The sequence below is a fragment of the Plectropomus leopardus genome, chromosome 5 (assembly GCF_008729295.1).
Source record: "Plectropomus leopardus isolate mb chromosome 5, YSFRI_Pleo_2.0, whole genome shotgun sequence".
Lineage (NCBI taxonomy): Eukaryota > Metazoa > Chordata > Actinopteri > Perciformes > Serranidae > Plectropomus > Plectropomus leopardus.
Window position 1 is genome coordinate 12338820 of NC_056467.1, and position 17481 is coordinate 12356300.

Here is a 17481-nt window from a genome sequence, read left to right on the forward strand (position 1 = left end):
GCGCAAAATCAATCATCCAGAGCTGCTCCTAAATGCTCTCTGGTATTGTAGGATGATCAAAGTCTTATTGAGGCGTCAGCTGTATTGTAGCTGATCTGCAAAATATCAAAAAGTTTAGGGGGAGGCCAGCAATGAGGAACATCCTCCCTCTTTCATAAACTGTATTCTTGACTTTTATTTAATAGCAATGGAAGAGAGCATGGGAAAACAATAAGTACATTGCAACTATCCCCCTTTTGTGAATTTGAACAAATCATCCATTGGTGGTAGATAATGTTGACAGAATAATAATGGCGACAGATAATGTCTGATGCTGCGGTTTTGTCTCAGCGCCACTGTATGTCATCCAGGGTCAGACAGAGCAACAGACAGGCACAAAGTGGGGGACTGTGGGAAGGTCACTTAGCCCAGGACGACAGGGACCCAGCTATGGGGATAAGGTGAGGGGGCTGAGTGGGTGACGGACGGGAGAGGCCCGGAGGGGGAAGAGGGAAGAGGGGCAGTAGAGGACGTGAGACCTGTCCCTGGGAACTGGACTGCAGGATAGGATTCATTCAACTCCGCTTCCTTCACAAACTTAAAATAGAGCCATTGTACTGCATGCGGCTGAGAATGTGTGTGTGTATCTGTATGTCTGTGTTATGTGAATATTTTGTGAATGTGCCTGCATGTCCGTGTGTGTGTGTGATTGTTTATGGACTCCCTGGGAGCGTCCCTAAGAGGACAATGGGGCAGGAGATGCCTGGGAATTTGGTTTGATGTGCAGGTGATGAGTGGCAGCATCTGACTCACACCATCAACCAAATAGATTCCCTTTACAATGCCAGGATCTGGACACACCTCTCCTCCTTATTTTGCTGGAAAACTGCCGTCAGAGTATTGATGGGAACACGAGCATATCATTTATACTGCACTTCCTCTGCTTCAGCCTCAGCCAGCCTGAAGCTTGTTAACTAGAGATGTCATATCATGTGATGTTGTTTTGTGTGTGTTTGTGCGGAGGGGGGGGCTCGGTACTGATACACTCTGTATCTGTCTCTGTGTCCCTGTAGGCGAGGTATGCCACAAGTCCTACACCCAGTTCTCTAACCTGTGCCGTCACAAACGCATGCACGCTGACTGTCGCACACAGATCAAGTGCAAGGACTGTGGGCAGATGTTCAGCACCACATCGTCCCTCAACAAGCACCGGCGCTTCTGTGAGGGTAAAAACCATTTCACAGCAGGGGGGTTGTTTGCCCAGGGTATGCCACTCCCTGGTGCCCCTGGCTTGGACAAATCAGCTCTGGCGATGGGCCACAGCAGTGCTGGGCTGGCTGACTACTTTGGGGCCAGTCGTCACCATGGCGGGCTGACCTTTCCTGCTGCCCCAGCTTTCCCCTTCAGCTTCCCTGGCCTCTTCTCCTCTGGACTCTACCACCGGCCACCGCTCATTCCAGCCACCTCTCCTGTCAGACAACCAGCCCATGCACCTCTCGCTGGGCCTGGTGCAGAGCTGAGTAAGAGTCCACTGCTGCCTCCGAGCCCCGGACTTCAGGAGTCCCGAGAGCTCCTCAAGGCTCTGCGTAAAGATGGCAGCGCACCTGGCAACCAGATGCCAGGTTCAGAGCTGCACACCCAGAGCTCCTCGTCCTCCACAAAGCAGCGGAACAAGCAGAGTGACCAGTCCGAGAGCAGCGACCTGGATGACGTCAGCACGCCCAGCGGGAGTGATCTGGAGAGCACATCGGGCTCTGAGCTGGAGAGCGACATGGACAGTGAGAGGGAAAGGGGGGCTGCTCGAGAAAATGGCAAAGGCCCCAAGAGGAAGGCCAGTGAAGGAGGCCCCCAGAGCCCCAGCCTGACTGGCAGCAGTGCTGCTAAAGACTTTCCGGGCCCTTCCCTCATCCCATCCTCGCTGGACGAGCACACAGCCGTAACAGGGGCTGTGAATGACTCTATTAAGGCCATTGCCTCCATTGCTGAGAAGTACTTTGGCTCCACAGGGCTAGCTAGCCTGCAAGACAAGAAGGTCGGGTCTCTGCCCTATCCCTCCATGTTCCCACTGCCTTTCTTCCCAGCTTTCTCTCCTCCAGTTTACCCTTTTCCAGACAGGGACCTCAGACCTCCAGGCTTGAAGGGTGAGCCACAGTCTCCAGCAGATGACTGCAAGAAGGCGCAGGGAAAATCCTCATCCGAGTCACCGTTTGACCTCACTACTAAGCGAAAGGAGGAGAAGTCTGCCACGTTTGCCCCCTCTAAACCAGGGGCCTCCCACTCTATTGGTCAGGATCAGCCACTGGACCTGAGCCTGGGGACCAGGGGCCGTGGAGGCAATCCCAGAGAGGAGGAGACAAAGAATAACCACGAGGAAGAGAAAGCAGTAGTGGAGATCCCAAAAGCTGACACCTCTTTACAGCATGCCAGGCCCACTCCTTTCTTCATGGACCCCATCTACAGGTATTGTTACTCCCTGTAGCTAACTCAAATCTTTACTGCAATTCAATATCAGAACATACCAAAATTGCTGTCTGAAGAAGTTTTCATACTAGTACTACTACTGCTGTCATTTACTGTCATGTAATTGCTTATTGTAATTTCTTTCGTAATAATAATGAATATAAGTGTACCAATATTTGCTGCTATACATGCATTAAGAGAAATCTACTATTAGCAGGGTTGAGAAGAGGAGAATGAGCGATCCGTTTGAGACTCTGAAAGACAAGTACATGCGGCCAGCTCCAGGCTTCCTCTTCCACCCACAGGTAGGTTCTGACTGTAGCGTCAATGGGAACTGGGACAACTTGGGGTATTTAGAAGGAATATAACAGGATGTCACATATCTTGTTTGGAGTATATCGCACATTCTCACAAGTCAAACATTACATTTTCACATATCCACTTTTATTTATGCTGTTATTCTGCTCATTTGGTTTTGTAAAGTTGGTCTTTGATGGCTTTATTGAGCTTAGATTGATTAAATAAACAGCTATGGCCTTATTATGCTGGGTAGCTCTACATCAGGCGTGCCCATTTAAATTCCCGATAGTTGGGATGTGATGACTTTTGTCATGCAACCATGGCAACATCGCTAGTACAAGTTCAATGTTAGGTTGCCATATCTACAGATGTGACAGCAGCATGGTGCTAAAACAGTTAAGATATTATTATGACTCTTTCTATAAGGAGCACTAATATAGAAAGATTGTCCCAGACTGACCAAACGGGATTAATATGGATTAGTGTGTGGCTCCAGCCTTATCCAAACTACCGCCTGTTAAAGTCCCATTGTTGGCTATCTGAAACAGATGTGGGAGAGAGAAAGGGCACACTCTGACACGTCTTCCCATAACATGTCTTTGATTACAATATAAAAAATGATATGCTATTAAAGCAACGATTTCTGCCCCTGGGTTCTCTGTGCCAGTATTTCCAGTGTGAGACTCTATATGTGTGTGCGCGCGGCTGTATGTGTATGTGTGTCTATGACGTGTTGCATTGACGTTCATTTGTTCAATCTTCCCCCGCGGGTGAGAACGGTCGGTCGGAAAGTGAAAACACCACTTTCTCAGGCATATGATTTTTTTTTCCTCTTTTCTGGCCGTTTCAGGTCTGGCTTTTACAGGCTGTTTCATTTGTCTGATTTATGTCCCCTGTCCAGACTGCTGCATGGGCCCAGCCTGCAGCAGCCACATGGCCGTCCCACACGCCTTAATGAGGTGTCCTATCAGTAGAAACACTAACAGAGTGCTTAGGCCATCTTTATGACTTTATGATGTCTGGACACACAAATCATTCCCAGAAACACCAGACCCGGGTAGGTCTAACCCAGACCAGGCAAGGGGCCCTTTTGTATACTTTTGAGGGGGTTTGTTTTCAGTCACCTGACTCGCTCTTGAGCCATATATCCAAAAAAGAGGTTGCAAAGCTGAGGGGACTGGAACTTTTTTTTTCCAACCTTTAGTGATTCAGCTTTTTATTTCCTGGCAGGAAATTTTACTGCAAAGCAATACTGGCTTAGATTACATACTGGCATTGTATTTGTAGCCTGCTATAATGAGCTTATTGAACACCAGGAAGTGTTGGGAACTATTAGAGCCTCCTATAATTCCAGCGCTGTAACTCTGCAGATAGGCAGCTCATTCAAAGTTAATCACTTTGGGACCCATCATTCCCTCTGTACCCATATGTGTCCAATCAAAAGCTGTTGATTCATGCGCCACTTCCTGGTTCTGACTGCTTTCTCTTTTCCTTCTGTCCCGCCCTTCAGTTTCGTTTGCCAGATCAGAGAACTTGGGTAAGTTCCTTTTCAACCTACAGTACTGCCATGTGTCTGTACCTCTACCAAACAGACCCCATCCCCTGATTAATGCATGGGCTGCATATTAGCGTACAGTGACATCACACAGCATTCGCATGGCTTTAGCCAATCACCATCACGCACTGACTGGATTTGTGTATTTTCCTGGCCACAGAGCTCCCTTTTGTTCTTTTTGTCCTTCAGTTTTAATTCAGTTTAACATTAATTTACACAAACTGACTATTTAGACTTTATACAAAAATACAAATTATATACATATTAGGGGCTCCACTGTCAAAAATAAGTTTAAAAAAAGCAAAGCAAATTAGACAAACTGAACCAAAATTAAAGGAAAAAAACATCCAACTTAAAAGGCAGCGACACAGAATCCACCCTGGCACCCCAAACGCTCTTAGACATACATATAGTATATATATATATACTTACGCATACACAATACAGTATACAAATACATACATAAACGTCTCGTCTCTTGTACCCTCTACCACCTTTAAGGTGCTGCTCCTCTAATGTGAGCCAGAAAAATCTGCCATATTGGGCTAGTCTTGCTTGGGGCATTATTAACCATGGCTATTATGCTTTCAAAGGCAACAGTCTCTGTCATGAGTTTAAGCCACTCTGTAAAGTCCGACTTATGTCGGCTCCTCCAGTTACACAGACTAAGCCAGGCCGCTACATTAAAACACGTTACTGTCAATGCAAACTCTGCTTTAGCAAGCATCACTTTTTGATAAAAAGAAATGTCATCTGAAAGTTTAGATTGTGCATTAGTTTATTTTGTAATTCACCTTCAATCTTTGAGCCTTGCTTTTTTATGCTTACATCTTTACATCTCGATATATCCCCTTTCTAAATCACATGAAAGGGTTTAAGTGGGGATTTCCAGCAGAGCTACACCCTGTCCATCCAGCAGCTCTGAATATGTTTGCTTATTTGGAGAATGAAGCAGGGCTCTTGCAAATGGGCATAAAAGGGGGGGGCGAGTGGGGATGGTGAGCGGTGTTTAGGGGGGGGTTTACCATCAGCGAAGGGGTAACAGTCTCTTTGGGACACGGGGGGGGGGACAGGGGGGTTAGTTCTTCCCTCCAAACATCTGGTTCCTGATAAAGATCAACAATTGAGAATGCATCTCGCTAATTAAGGCCCTCACAGCATCACTGACATCTGAAGATAGCCAATCAACTGCTGGTCCCAGAGCGACGCTACAGCAACAAGCAAGTTCACAGACACACACATACCGCCTGGGGGGGGACGGACGAGGGGGTTTTGGGAGGTGTGTGTATGTGGGTTGGAGGGGGGCGTCTTATACAAAAGAGTAGGGGGGGTTATAAAACCTTTGAAAAATCACTTTAGAGCAAAATGTGGTGCCGTTTATCCCCTTGTCCTTTAAGTCAAGCATTTCACACACACAACATTGTCAAACAGTGGCCTAATGAACCTGGCTCACCATCCATAAACACAGCTCAGTGGCGGAGAGTTTTTGAAGTGTAATCTGCAGTAGACTGATGGTTACTAGTTTCAATCATTAATACATCTAATCCATCGGATTGGCTATGTGAATCATTCACAGCTCAACTGCAAACAATGTATTGGACTAGTTCGACAAAGCACTAAAGACTAAAAAGATTATTTTGTTTTTTTTCCACCAACCTGGGCAATGCAATGATGGTTTCAAAATCAGTTCTGAACTGGAAAATAATAGAAATATTTAAACAACTATGATTAATTTCATATTATGTACAAAGCTCAATTATTAAATAAATTAAAAGTCTAGTGTTTAGGATTTATTGGCAGAAAAAGCAGTAACTGTTGGATTTTCTAAAGCACTATTCCAGTGACAAGTGCCCAGTATCCAATGACAATTTCAATTAGCTGCATACAGCCAAATGCCATATTAAAACAAGAACTATGCCTTTAATTCAAAGGATCCATGGATAAAGTTTGACTGAAGGTGTGAGATTAAACTCCTAATATAGTGCAGCAGCATGAGTGGGTGGAGTTGGTAATCAAAATTCACCAGTAGATGGAGCTGGGATGGAGCAGTTTGAGCTTTAAAAAGTGTCTTATCAGGCTTGATACTGCCGACAGCTTTAGGGGCTCTAATGTTCCCTTGAGTTATGAATTCTCGTTGAGCAAAGCAGACAAACTGAGCATTCACTTCAGTGCCTGAAAAGAGCCGGATGAAATACACAGCGCACATTCAAAAGAAATATGAAAGCGTTTTACCTCCCTCTTCCCCACAACCCCTTTGCCTGTCTTTCAATCCATCGCCCTCCTTTCCTTTCTTTTTCTCGCTCTCTCTCTCGCTCACTTCTCTCCCTTGCCTTTGATTCATGGCATGCAGCATTGGCATATTCATAATCAAACGGACCTGACACTCCACATCCTCCCTCAGTGGGAACGTCGACGGCTGCGGCAGGAACTTTACACTCGGCCGTCACTCCTAATCAGCCGCTCCCAACACCAGGCTCCACCATCATCCATCAGCCCTTCTCTCTCTGGGCTCTGTTCGCTCTTTCTGTCTTGCTTGCCTGCCTTCTTTCTTTCTTTTTCTTCTTTCTTCCTTCCCTTTTTTTCTTTCCTCCTCCCCACTCTTCTCCCCTATCGTCTAGTCCTTCATCATGCCTCTTCTCCGATTCTCTTCCTCTGTTTCTCTCCCTTCGGTCTGCTCCATCTTGGCGTGAAGCCTGAGAGTGACAGGGGGTGAAAGCAGGAGATGAAATGTCAGAGTCGGAGCAGGGCTCTGGTGGAGGACCCGAATCACCATTGATTTGTTGCCTTATTGAAATAAGAATAAGAAACAGGCTGAAAATTCAATACACGCAAAATAATGCAAATTTGTGTGGCCCCCTTTAAAAAGGGGAAAAAAACTCCTGCTTGTGTGTGTGAGATGGGCTGACAGGCCCTGCGGCCTACTGGGACCCCCTCACCCCCGCCCCTCCCTCTGGTTCTCCCTTCACTCCCCCTCCAGCCCCCCGCTCCTCCCCCAACCCGCCCCTCTCAGCACAGCGATATCATTATTACCCGTGTCTGGCCCTTGATCAGTAATGTCAACATCTTTCATATTGACGAATGTGCTGTCTGCCCGCATTGTGCACAGAATAGTTTACAGCCCAGCAGTGGACATGAATCACTCCTCTGCCACACACACACACACACACACACACACACACACACACACACACACACACACACACACACACACACACACAGACATGTGTCTGACAACACACAGGTACACACTAAGCACGCACAATCCCACTCACATACTACGCACATGCCTTTGAGCACACACGCTCTGCACACACACAAAGAAATGCATTACAAATACATCTCTCACACACATACATATATTTTCTCTTTCACACACATTGATGGCAATTAATCAACTATGGCCACCATGCAGCACATAGTTTCTTGTTCATACACACACACACAGACCAACTGACAAGTGCACATATCTCCTCGGAGAGTACCTGATGAAAGTAAATTTTCAGCTTCATTAGTAGATTGGCTGCAGTCCTTAATCCTATGTGTGTCTGCGTGTGTGTGTGTGTGTCTGTGTGTCTCTTTGTATGTACTGTACATGTAGTAAATGTGTATTTGTTAGAGAGTTAAGAAAATTTAACTTTCAAAGTTTCACACCTGCTCTCCACTGACTATGAACAGGAGAATACTGTTTTTTGTTTAAAGGTATGAATCAGTATCAAATGTACTTGTCATACACACACACCAGGGATCTGACCTTGCAATTCATGAATCATTGATGAACGTCATAATAAGAATTCGCCCAATACCTGTTTCACTTCATTTCACCCAGTACATTGCCTGTAAACAAGGCTCGTCAATCAAATTGATATGGACAAATCTGTGTAGAAAGTATTAGTTATATATTCAGTAAGAAGCTTTTAAAAGTAGAGAAAAATCAAATCTATCTCACATTTGGGATTTGGGCTTAATGTTAAGACATCCACAGCAAATTTAGAAATGTATGTTTGCTGTAATTCTTTCAGTGTTTAGGACTTGTGCTTCTACCAGTGTATTGGCTTTGAATTATTTTTAGCAGTTTGCATTTCATTGCATCCTGCAATAAGAAAACAAAAAAAAAGTATTCAACAACATCTTACAGCATAATTGCATGGTACTCTACAGTATTCAGGCTGTAAAAATATCCATTGAGTCTGTCACTGTGTCTCAGAATCCCAATTTTATGTAGATAAATAAATTAATTAATTAATTAAAATAAAAAACACATTAAATCTCACAGCTTGTTGAGATAGATGTTTTCTGTAACATGATCATGATAAGTGCCGCAGCTTTTACAACTGATTCAACTCACACATCAGTTTCTTTGCTTTGCATATTGAACTTGCAATGCTAAATGAGCATGTAGTATGGTTTAAGCACAACACTTATCTGTCCTTCCTCTCCTCTGTGTCCTCAGATGTCGGCCATTGAAAACATGGCAGAGAAGCTGGAGACGTTTGGCTCCTTGAAGCCAGAGTCCAGTGACCTGCTGCGCTCCGTCCCCTCCATGTTTGACTTCAGAGCCCCACCCTCTGCACTTCCAGAGACGCTGCTGCGCAAGGGCAAGGAGCGCTACACGTGCAGGTAACTACAGCAACTGGTCTGGCATGTCTTTTTTATTATTTTAATTTTTAACTCTCATGTGGGTCATATATCAACATTCCTCTATGGTTTGGAGTCTTTTGCTACAGTAAAGTCACAGTAAGAGTTCCTTATTCTGTGATTTTTAATATTAGAATAATGCTGATTTTTACATTACTAAAGTAATGTAGGTACACTTAAAAAACTGAAATATGTGTTTATTTCTTTATAGATATTGTGGGAAAATATTTCCACGCTCTGCCAACCTGACCCGCCACCTCAGGACTCATACAGGAGAGCAACCATATAGGTATGACTATTTCTCCAAATCAAAAGACTCACATTGTCTCTTGGAGCTGTCTTTCTGTGGGTGTGTATAAGAGAGGAGACGGTCCAACAGCAACATGTCAGCTGAATATCATCCTCCTTCTCTCACCTTCTGCCAGCATCCCTCCATCTATCCTCCTTACATCCCAAAAAAAACACACCATACAAAGTATAAAAAAAAATTTGTCTAGTTAAGAATCAGACTTTCACAATAGCACATTAACTCCCCCGTGAGTAACTCCCTTTTTCTTCTCACAAATATGAGTGAGAGCAGCAAACATACTTTCACACAGTGAATTCTCAAGCAGACAGAGATGCAGCTCATTGTTTGACAGCGCATGGATGTTTTCCCAGGGAATTCTTGTCTTCAGTTAGAACCAAGTTTATGTGTGTTTTCCTCTGCTGTAAAAGCCTGGAATAATTATCCTGCTGCTAAATAATTTGCCTGATGAAAAATGGCGTCCGTCGCCAGGGTGACAGGAAGCGGGAGGGTGGGGAGAGTTAAAGCTGGGCTGGTAAAAGAACAGAGCTGAGAGCAAGGGAGGAAGTTTGGTGAAAAATTGGGGTGATGAGGAGCGCGGGCAAATGTCCAGGCCCGGCAGCTGTGGTCATTTCTCTTGTGCGTATGAGGCCAGACTCAAAGTGATCTGCAAGCCCGATGGTTACTTGCCGCACCAAATGAGGCTTTCTTTCCAGCTAAAAAAGGTTATCACAAAGATTAAGGTCTTTTTCTCTTGAATCATGGTCTAGTTGACTAAAAGATGCACAAAGTTCCTCAGCATTTTGTTTAATGGGAATCGTCGGCTATACAAGTCTCCCTGCCCGCCCTCCCTTCCTCTCCAGGTGCTGCTGAGGTAGACGTTACAATGCAGCAGCAGTTGAGGACACATGTAAAAATGAATGTTGCATATTTACTACATTTGGATAATGAGTAAGCCCTGGCTAGCGCTGCTCAGCTTTGTAGTTACTAAGGTAGAGGAATGTTGGCCCAAACCTTGGAGGAGGCCTGCTGACCACAGGGGAGAGAGAAAGACAGACGCAGGCCTCTACTGCCCCAGCCTGATAGCCTGCACTCCACACGCTGGCATGCCATTAAAGATCACCGCTGTTTATTGTAATTTTTTTGTGGAGATAACCGGGGGGTTCCTAAGGGACAGCCAATCGAGCGAGCTAATTCCACCAGAAGAAAAGATGTAATCTTCTCGTATAATTTTGCATGAAGAAACTTGGCAAGAGGCTCTAATTTTGCAAGGCTAGAACCAAATCTGTTGCGTGCTTATTTTGTGAGGGAAGAATGCAATTTTATTGCGCTGGCTGGAGATAAGAGGCAGAGCTGTTTCACCTTAAACAAGCTCCTCCATCATGTCTGGGACTGTGGGACTGCTGGGACTGTCTGTATGGTCTGTATGCGTGTGTGTATGTGTGTCCCCCATTATGTATCCCATTATGTTTCCCACAGAACAAACCGCGGGTTTCCTGATTCATTATGCACTACGGTTGCACTTATGACTAGCAGCTTGTGCATTTTGCTGTTTTTGTCATTCCATAATTGTTCTAAGTGAAAGGCCTCCACTTTCCCTGCAGGTGTAAATACTGTGACCGCTCATTCAGCATCTCCTCCAACCTGCAACGTCACATTCGCAACATCCACAACAAGGAAAAGCCCTTCAAGTGCCACTTGTGTGATCGTTGCTTTGGTCAGCAGACCAACCTCGACCGTCACCTCAAGAAGCATGAGAATGGCAACCTGTCAGGTGAGAAGCCTTTTTTTTCATCGATGAATTAATTATTAGTTAATAAAATTATCAGTTTTCTTAACTGTTTTGAGCTCTTTTCATATTTCATTAGAGAAAATGAGACTGCTGATTTGTGATAGAGCAATGCATTGTGTTTATAAAAGCTGCTGCTGAATCTTCTAACACATAATTTACTCATGATTGGAATCTGTTTTAGAAGCTGAAAAATGAGATCAATCTGTCATCGACCTCTGCAACAGCACAAAATATTTTTTGAATGGGCTGCTTTCATCAGCATCAGGGCTTCTGGGTTTGATCGGTTGCATCACTCTGACTGACTGAATCAGCAGAGCAAGCAGCGACACCCTGCCAGCAGCTGAAAGCAACAGTCCTCAGAGGAGGTTTCTTAATCTTGTTAATCAGACATGGTGTTCACTCCCTCAAATACAAAATTCATAATCTGCCCATTGTTCCCTTTGCAATAAGGTATCATACAACACAAAGATAATATACTGAAAATTGGCAGAACAGTTGTTTCATCATAGATAAAATAATAAACATTTGTAAACATCAGACACACTTATCACAATACATTTTGTCTGAAAACACATAATGTTATTGCACATTTTAGTGAAAATCTCAAGGGTTCCAAAGATGCCAAACATGTCACAGAAGATTCCATGTGTAGAACATCATGCACAACCCAATTTTCCCAATGATGTAATGGATCCACAATTAAATGGTCGGGAAAAAGGGATTTGAATATTTCACTCGCTGTAATTTCATTGAAGCATTGGAACCAGCAGATACAGAATATGTCACACTGTGACACATATTTAAAGTTACTTCTGGGAACTTTGGGGGAACAAGCAACAGGAGTGTCAAAAATACAATCAGTACAATCAGTCGACATCATTTAACTTCAATTTTGAATAATGAAAATGTGCATTTTGGAGCAGCCTCGAACTCAGGACTGTGCATGCCCCATACAGGCAACATTCCTGTCTCTCTACAGCTGTCAATTCAATTAAAAAAATCACCCCCAAAAAATAAAATGTGCATTTTAAATGTATTTTATAGGTGGACACTTAGTGATCATTCAGAAATGTTTTGGGACATCATGGTTCAACGCACTATGTATTCAGAATATTCATCATACTGAAATATCAGAATCAGAACTGGACTGTTTTTTTTCTTCCCGCAGGCACTGCAATGTCGTCCCCACAGTCTGAACTGGACAGTGGCAGTGCTATATTGGATGACAAGGAGGACTCTTATTTCAATGAAATAAGAAATTTCATCAGCAACACAGGCCAGAACCAGACATCCCCGGACCCCTCTGAGGAAGGGTAAGTATGGTTTTTATGTGAATGAGCTCAACAAGATGTTTATAGACCGATATCATCCGGGCTTCCCACCCACACATCTCAGCAGCAGGGACATGAGGCCAGGGCCTGTGACTACATTAGGCTTTTTGGACTTAAAAAGAACTCTCTGGACATAAAAAGGTACAAATAATCAGTCGGCTGCTATCAGCCTATTTTCGTCTTTTCATACCACCCAGCCAGCCTTCATTAATTCTGACATCATGCTCAGAGGTCCGGAGTACAGAGCAATCATCTTTGATGACATTTAAGATAGCTGCAGATTTTGGAAACGTGCAGGAGCTCCTTATATCGGTTGCCTTTCGGCCACACGTACGAACACATATCTGTACGCATGCAACTGCGTCTGAGCATTATGCAAAATAAATTCTTGGAGCTGCGATCGGGTCGGATAGCAGTTGAGAGGTCTGCTCAGGTCTCTGAGTTTGTTTTCACGTGCCTCGGTTTGTGTGATCACAGGGCAGATTGCGGGTGCGGATAGAGATCTCGCAGACTGGTGTATGATTGTGCAGAAGGCCTGTGAGAGCAGGACCGGGGCGGTGGAGCGTCAGAGGGACGGGGAGAGGAGCAGGAGGGGGAGTGCAGCAGTTAGCCCACCACATCTGGAACCAACATGTCTGCCTACAGGAAGAGGGTAGAGGGGGTGGGGTCAAAGGGTCGCCCCGTGTTTCCTTTCAAAGTGCTGTGCTCCTGACTACTTCTGATAGATACTTTATCCCCAGCAAATTACCACGTTTGAAAGCGTAATTAGCGAATCTGTTTTCTTAATCACAGTGCTCTAACTCGCTCTTTTTGGAGCGAGTCCCTCCTCTCAGCCCTGTGAGCTCAACATGGCACAAATACCACGTTGTTAGCCTCAAAGTCTCCATCCCAGCGGGAGCTCTGTCAAAAGTGTAGTATTATCAGCTGCTGATAGAGGAGAATAGACGATGTAGATACTGTATGTTCTAAAAATCTAATCTGCAATAATTCCCTCTTTTCTCTTTTTCTGAAGTCCTTGCAAATGTGTCCCTTTCAAATCCGGTGCAGGTATCCTGATTACAGGCATCCTATTATTATGTAGTGATGTGCTTGATGTGTTTTGTTTCCTATCTATCTACTTATCCACATCCAGCTCTCAGTTCTCGTCTTCTTTGTACAAGAAATGGCATTTTTGGGAGCTGACGAAAGACGTCCCAGAGTGTAATTAGTGAATCAGTCTAAATGTGGTTCCAGATGATTTACCAAATGGTGGTTTCCTGTGGCGCTGAGACAGAGGGACAGATTAAGACTCAGGCAGTTTGGATAGCTCACTCTCTCTCCCCCCGCAGGGATAGAAGAATGGGCCGGTTGGCAACACTCTCATAACTCTCCCACCAAATGGGGCTGTCAGCTAAATATTTTGCCTATTAGATGAATACGAGATAGGAGAGAAAATAAACAAGGAGAGAGGCGAAGCACTCCAGTTAAGTGCTGCAACGATCAACCCAGTGCTGCTGCACCCAAAGGGGCTCCGGAGCCACGATGACAAACGGGATTCCTGCTCTGTCGATCCCAGCTGCCATGCTCTGCCTCAGATCCTCCTCTCTTGGCTCAGCGTCCCATATGATCCATTGTTTTTGTGTATATGGAGAAAGGATTCTCACGGGAACGTGCAGGATATTAAAACTAAAGGCAAAAGACTGTAAATATACTACAGCTTTTGTTTTCTATGTAGTTTGTAATTACTCATTTAACAAGCACCAGATGAGTTCTTTTTTAATATCTTGATTATTTTTGTAAACATAAAAGTGTGTTTACAATATGTACTGCTAATGAGGTAGATGTCACTACTCTTCATTAGGCTTTGTACAGGGTATTGGTGGCTGAGTGGATAACGCAGGTGCCCCATGAACAAAGGCATGCTGCAGCAGCCTGGGGTTCAACTCCCACTCAGTGCCTTTTGCTGCATGTCGTCCCCGCTCTCTCTCCCCTTTTCACGCTGATCTGTCCTATCTAATAAAGGCTAAAATGCCAAAAAAAAATCTAAAAAAAAAAAAGTCTACTGTTTTATCAAGCTATATTGAATTGACATCCCTGGTCTGCAGGTTAAATGGCGGTCCGTTTGAAGAGGAGAAGCCACTGATGGCCAGCCGTGGATCACGTGACCTGGAAGACGAGGAAGCGGAGGAGCTTGGTGCTGATGAAGAAGAAGGGGAGGAGCGCAGCAACACCCCTGGGAAACATGAAGAAGAGGCGCTTCCTAGCAGCCTCAGCGATGGCATCATACAAGACGAAATGGACTTCAGTGGACCGAACGACTTAAACCTCAACTGCAAAACCTCTCCGAGGAGGTGACTTCGATACAACTGAAACAGATTTTTACATTGTGTGAATGATGATGTGCGGTCAAAAGTTAAGTATTGTAATTTCCTGCTTGACCTCCAGGTATAAGGAAGAGGAGGAGCAGAGTGGCTACTCAGCCTTGGATCACATTCGTCATTTTTCGGACATGCGCAAGCTTGAGGAGAGCGAGCTGAGTGAAGGAGACGGAGATGAGGACGATGGATCGTTTGGCTCCCCCCCCTTTGACTGATTCAGTCAAACAGCCACTCTTTAGGAAATCTAAGTCTCAGGTAAAAGAAACATTGACACCGTAACACTCAATCTATAATTTTTGATTCATTTAATTTCATTCATCTTATCTTATGTTAGTAATATTAATGATAATAATTTATTTTAATTTATGTGAGTCTAGTTGAGTTGAGTTTAATTTAGTTTAGTTTAGTTTCATTTAATTTTGTCTGTGTATTTGTGTATACATTAATGTGTACATGCATGTCTTTGTCTGCTGATGTTAAAATCAATGAAGGCACTGTATGAAAAAAACAAAAACAAGAAACATTGAGAGTTCACATGCATGCACATTTATCAACACAATCATGTAAAAATGAGCTTTAAAGCATGTTAGTTAAATGTAATCCATCTCTGTCTCCATCAGGCGTATGCCATGATGCTGTCCCTGGCTGAGAAGGACTCTCTCCACCCAGCCTCCCACACCCCGGCCACCATGTGGCACAGCCTGGCACGGGCTGCTGCTGAATCTAGTGCCATCCAGTCCCTCAGCCACGTATGATAAAACCCCTTTGCGCTTTACCATTTCACCTTTCAACCCCCAAATCTGACCTATGGCACTGGGAGCCCACTGCAGGGGCTATGTGCAGGGGCCCCCGATCGTTCACAGAGTGACTGCTGAGCAGAACCACGGCCCATCTGACTGCTGAGTGGAGCGCCTAACACACAAAGCAGGGTCACTGTCCATGCAGAGCCCAGCCCCGCCCCAGCCCCCAAAACCTTCCAACAGATAGAGATCAAAATGTCCCTCTGAGACCTTAAAAGTGATTTCTTTACATTAACACCAACCAGGATGATAGCAATGATGATGATTGTGGTGAAAATAATAATAAGTAATAATAGCTGTATTTATTCTGCTGAATTTCTATGTTTTGCACAGCAAAGGCAGCTTGTGGACATGGAAGATGGATGTGCTGATTTACTCACCAGCACATAGAAAGCAAGGAGAACATATATGTACGCTGAGAGGGTGAGTTTGGTTGTGTCTCTAAGACGGCCAGTTTCAGCCTGGTATGTTTCACTGTGCAAAAAGCATAAGAGCCTCTGACAAAATTATCTTCAAAATGTATCACAAGAATTCCCTGTAACCCCCAGAGATCCGCAGGTGTTTCTCATAAATACATGTACTTGATGATAAAAATGAAGGGTGGGGTTAGCAGCCTCAGTTCTAATGAAAACCGCTCCATGTAAGGACAGTGTTAGCCGTGCGTTAATATCACTGAAGTCACTGAAGAACAAATTTTAAACAAAGTAATTGTTAAACTGAAATCAGGCCAGTTTACCATCTGCGTTTCCATAGCTGCGTGTGTCTGCACAATCATAGCACTGTACACAAGTGTCTACCAACTGTTCTCCACTGCACTCCATCCTGCCCGGCTGCGCTATCTGTGAAAGGATATAAATAGATTGTCTTTTTAGTGGAAGAGAAGAAAACACTTTTTTTTGTTTGTTTTGTTTTTTTACTGAGATAAGTAGCCAGTGCTGAAGTTAACTGTTGTTCTGTAAAGGGCATATGTCTTTTTCCAAACCCTTGAATCCATCCTAGTCGGCCAACAATACCACTAAATAGCCTGAATACTAGTTGTTAGCTACTCCATGCTCGTGTGTCTTTCATTTTTAGACAATCATGATTTTGTTTTCTTTTTATTTTGTTGGTGTTGTTGTTGTTATTTGCTGTTGTATGTTGAGAATTGTATTTATTTCTTGGCAAACTGTAGTTTGTTTACTGAATAGCACTGCTCTTAGCCCAGGTGAAGGGAAGATTCCTCGCTGGGCCTATCCCACAGTTCAATGGGGTTTGTAGATTACATTTGAGTGCCGGATAGTATTAAACATACAATTCACTCCTTATTCTTCTAATGAAACCGGTTGATGAATAGATATTACTTAGGGTTTTTTTTTTCTATGACAATTTAATGATTCAATTGTAAAAAAAAAAAAAAAAAAGAAAAACATTATAAAGAATGAATAAATAAAAAAAGGCCAGGTATAATTTCTTCATAAACGCATGATTGGTCTGGTAAGATCTGTATCTGACATTTTCTACGGTTGTCTGCAAGCTTGTGTGACGTTCGGTTCATGTTAATCCCTTGTGCCAAACTTATGATAAATAACAGATTACTTTCATTTATTCTCCCGTTTTGAGGGACCAGATTTTTTCGTTTGTTTGTTTTATGACGTTTTGTTTATAATCAATTTTAAAAAGTAATCGGCAAGTTGAGGTACTTTGTTTTAATGCTTTCTACAATGTAACTGTTATGCATTTCAATTCAATACTGTGGGAGGAACAACTAAGAAATAAAGGACTACAATGTGGATTGACAAGTACTCCACTCTGTCTTTATTTCACCTTTAACATTTTACTCATCCATTGTCTCCCAACTCACTCACATAACCCCCACTCCATACAGTCCTTCTGGCTGCCCATCATTTTGGCCCAAACAGAGATTTATACATAGAGACATGAGTCAGAAAACCACCTGGCACTTTCTTCTGGCGCTCCCATGGCCTCCAAGAGCGAGGGAGAGCCTGA

The 17481-nt window shown here is 43.9% G+C and overlaps 1 protein-coding gene across 1 annotated transcript in view; it reads left to right on the top strand.

Annotated features, from left to right (window-relative positions):
- Positions 1–17273, top strand: part of mecom (MDS1 and EVI1 complex locus) — a 147415-nt gene extending 130142 nt beyond the window's left edge. The window contains 11 exon segments of the mRNA XM_042487042.1: positions 1053–2439; positions 2657–2744; positions 4250–4276; positions 8745–8911; positions 9141–9218; positions 10820–10989; positions 12176–12320; positions 14423–14668; positions 14763–14865; positions 14867–14950; positions 15316–17273. Of these exon segments, the coding sequence (XP_042342976.1) occupies positions 1053–2439; positions 2657–2744; positions 4250–4276; positions 8745–8911; positions 9141–9218; positions 10820–10989; positions 12176–12320; positions 14423–14668; positions 14763–14865; positions 14867–14950; positions 15316–15450 (2630 nt within the window). The 3' untranslated portion in view covers positions 15451–17273.
- Positions 17274–17481: the final 208 nt, after the last annotated feature.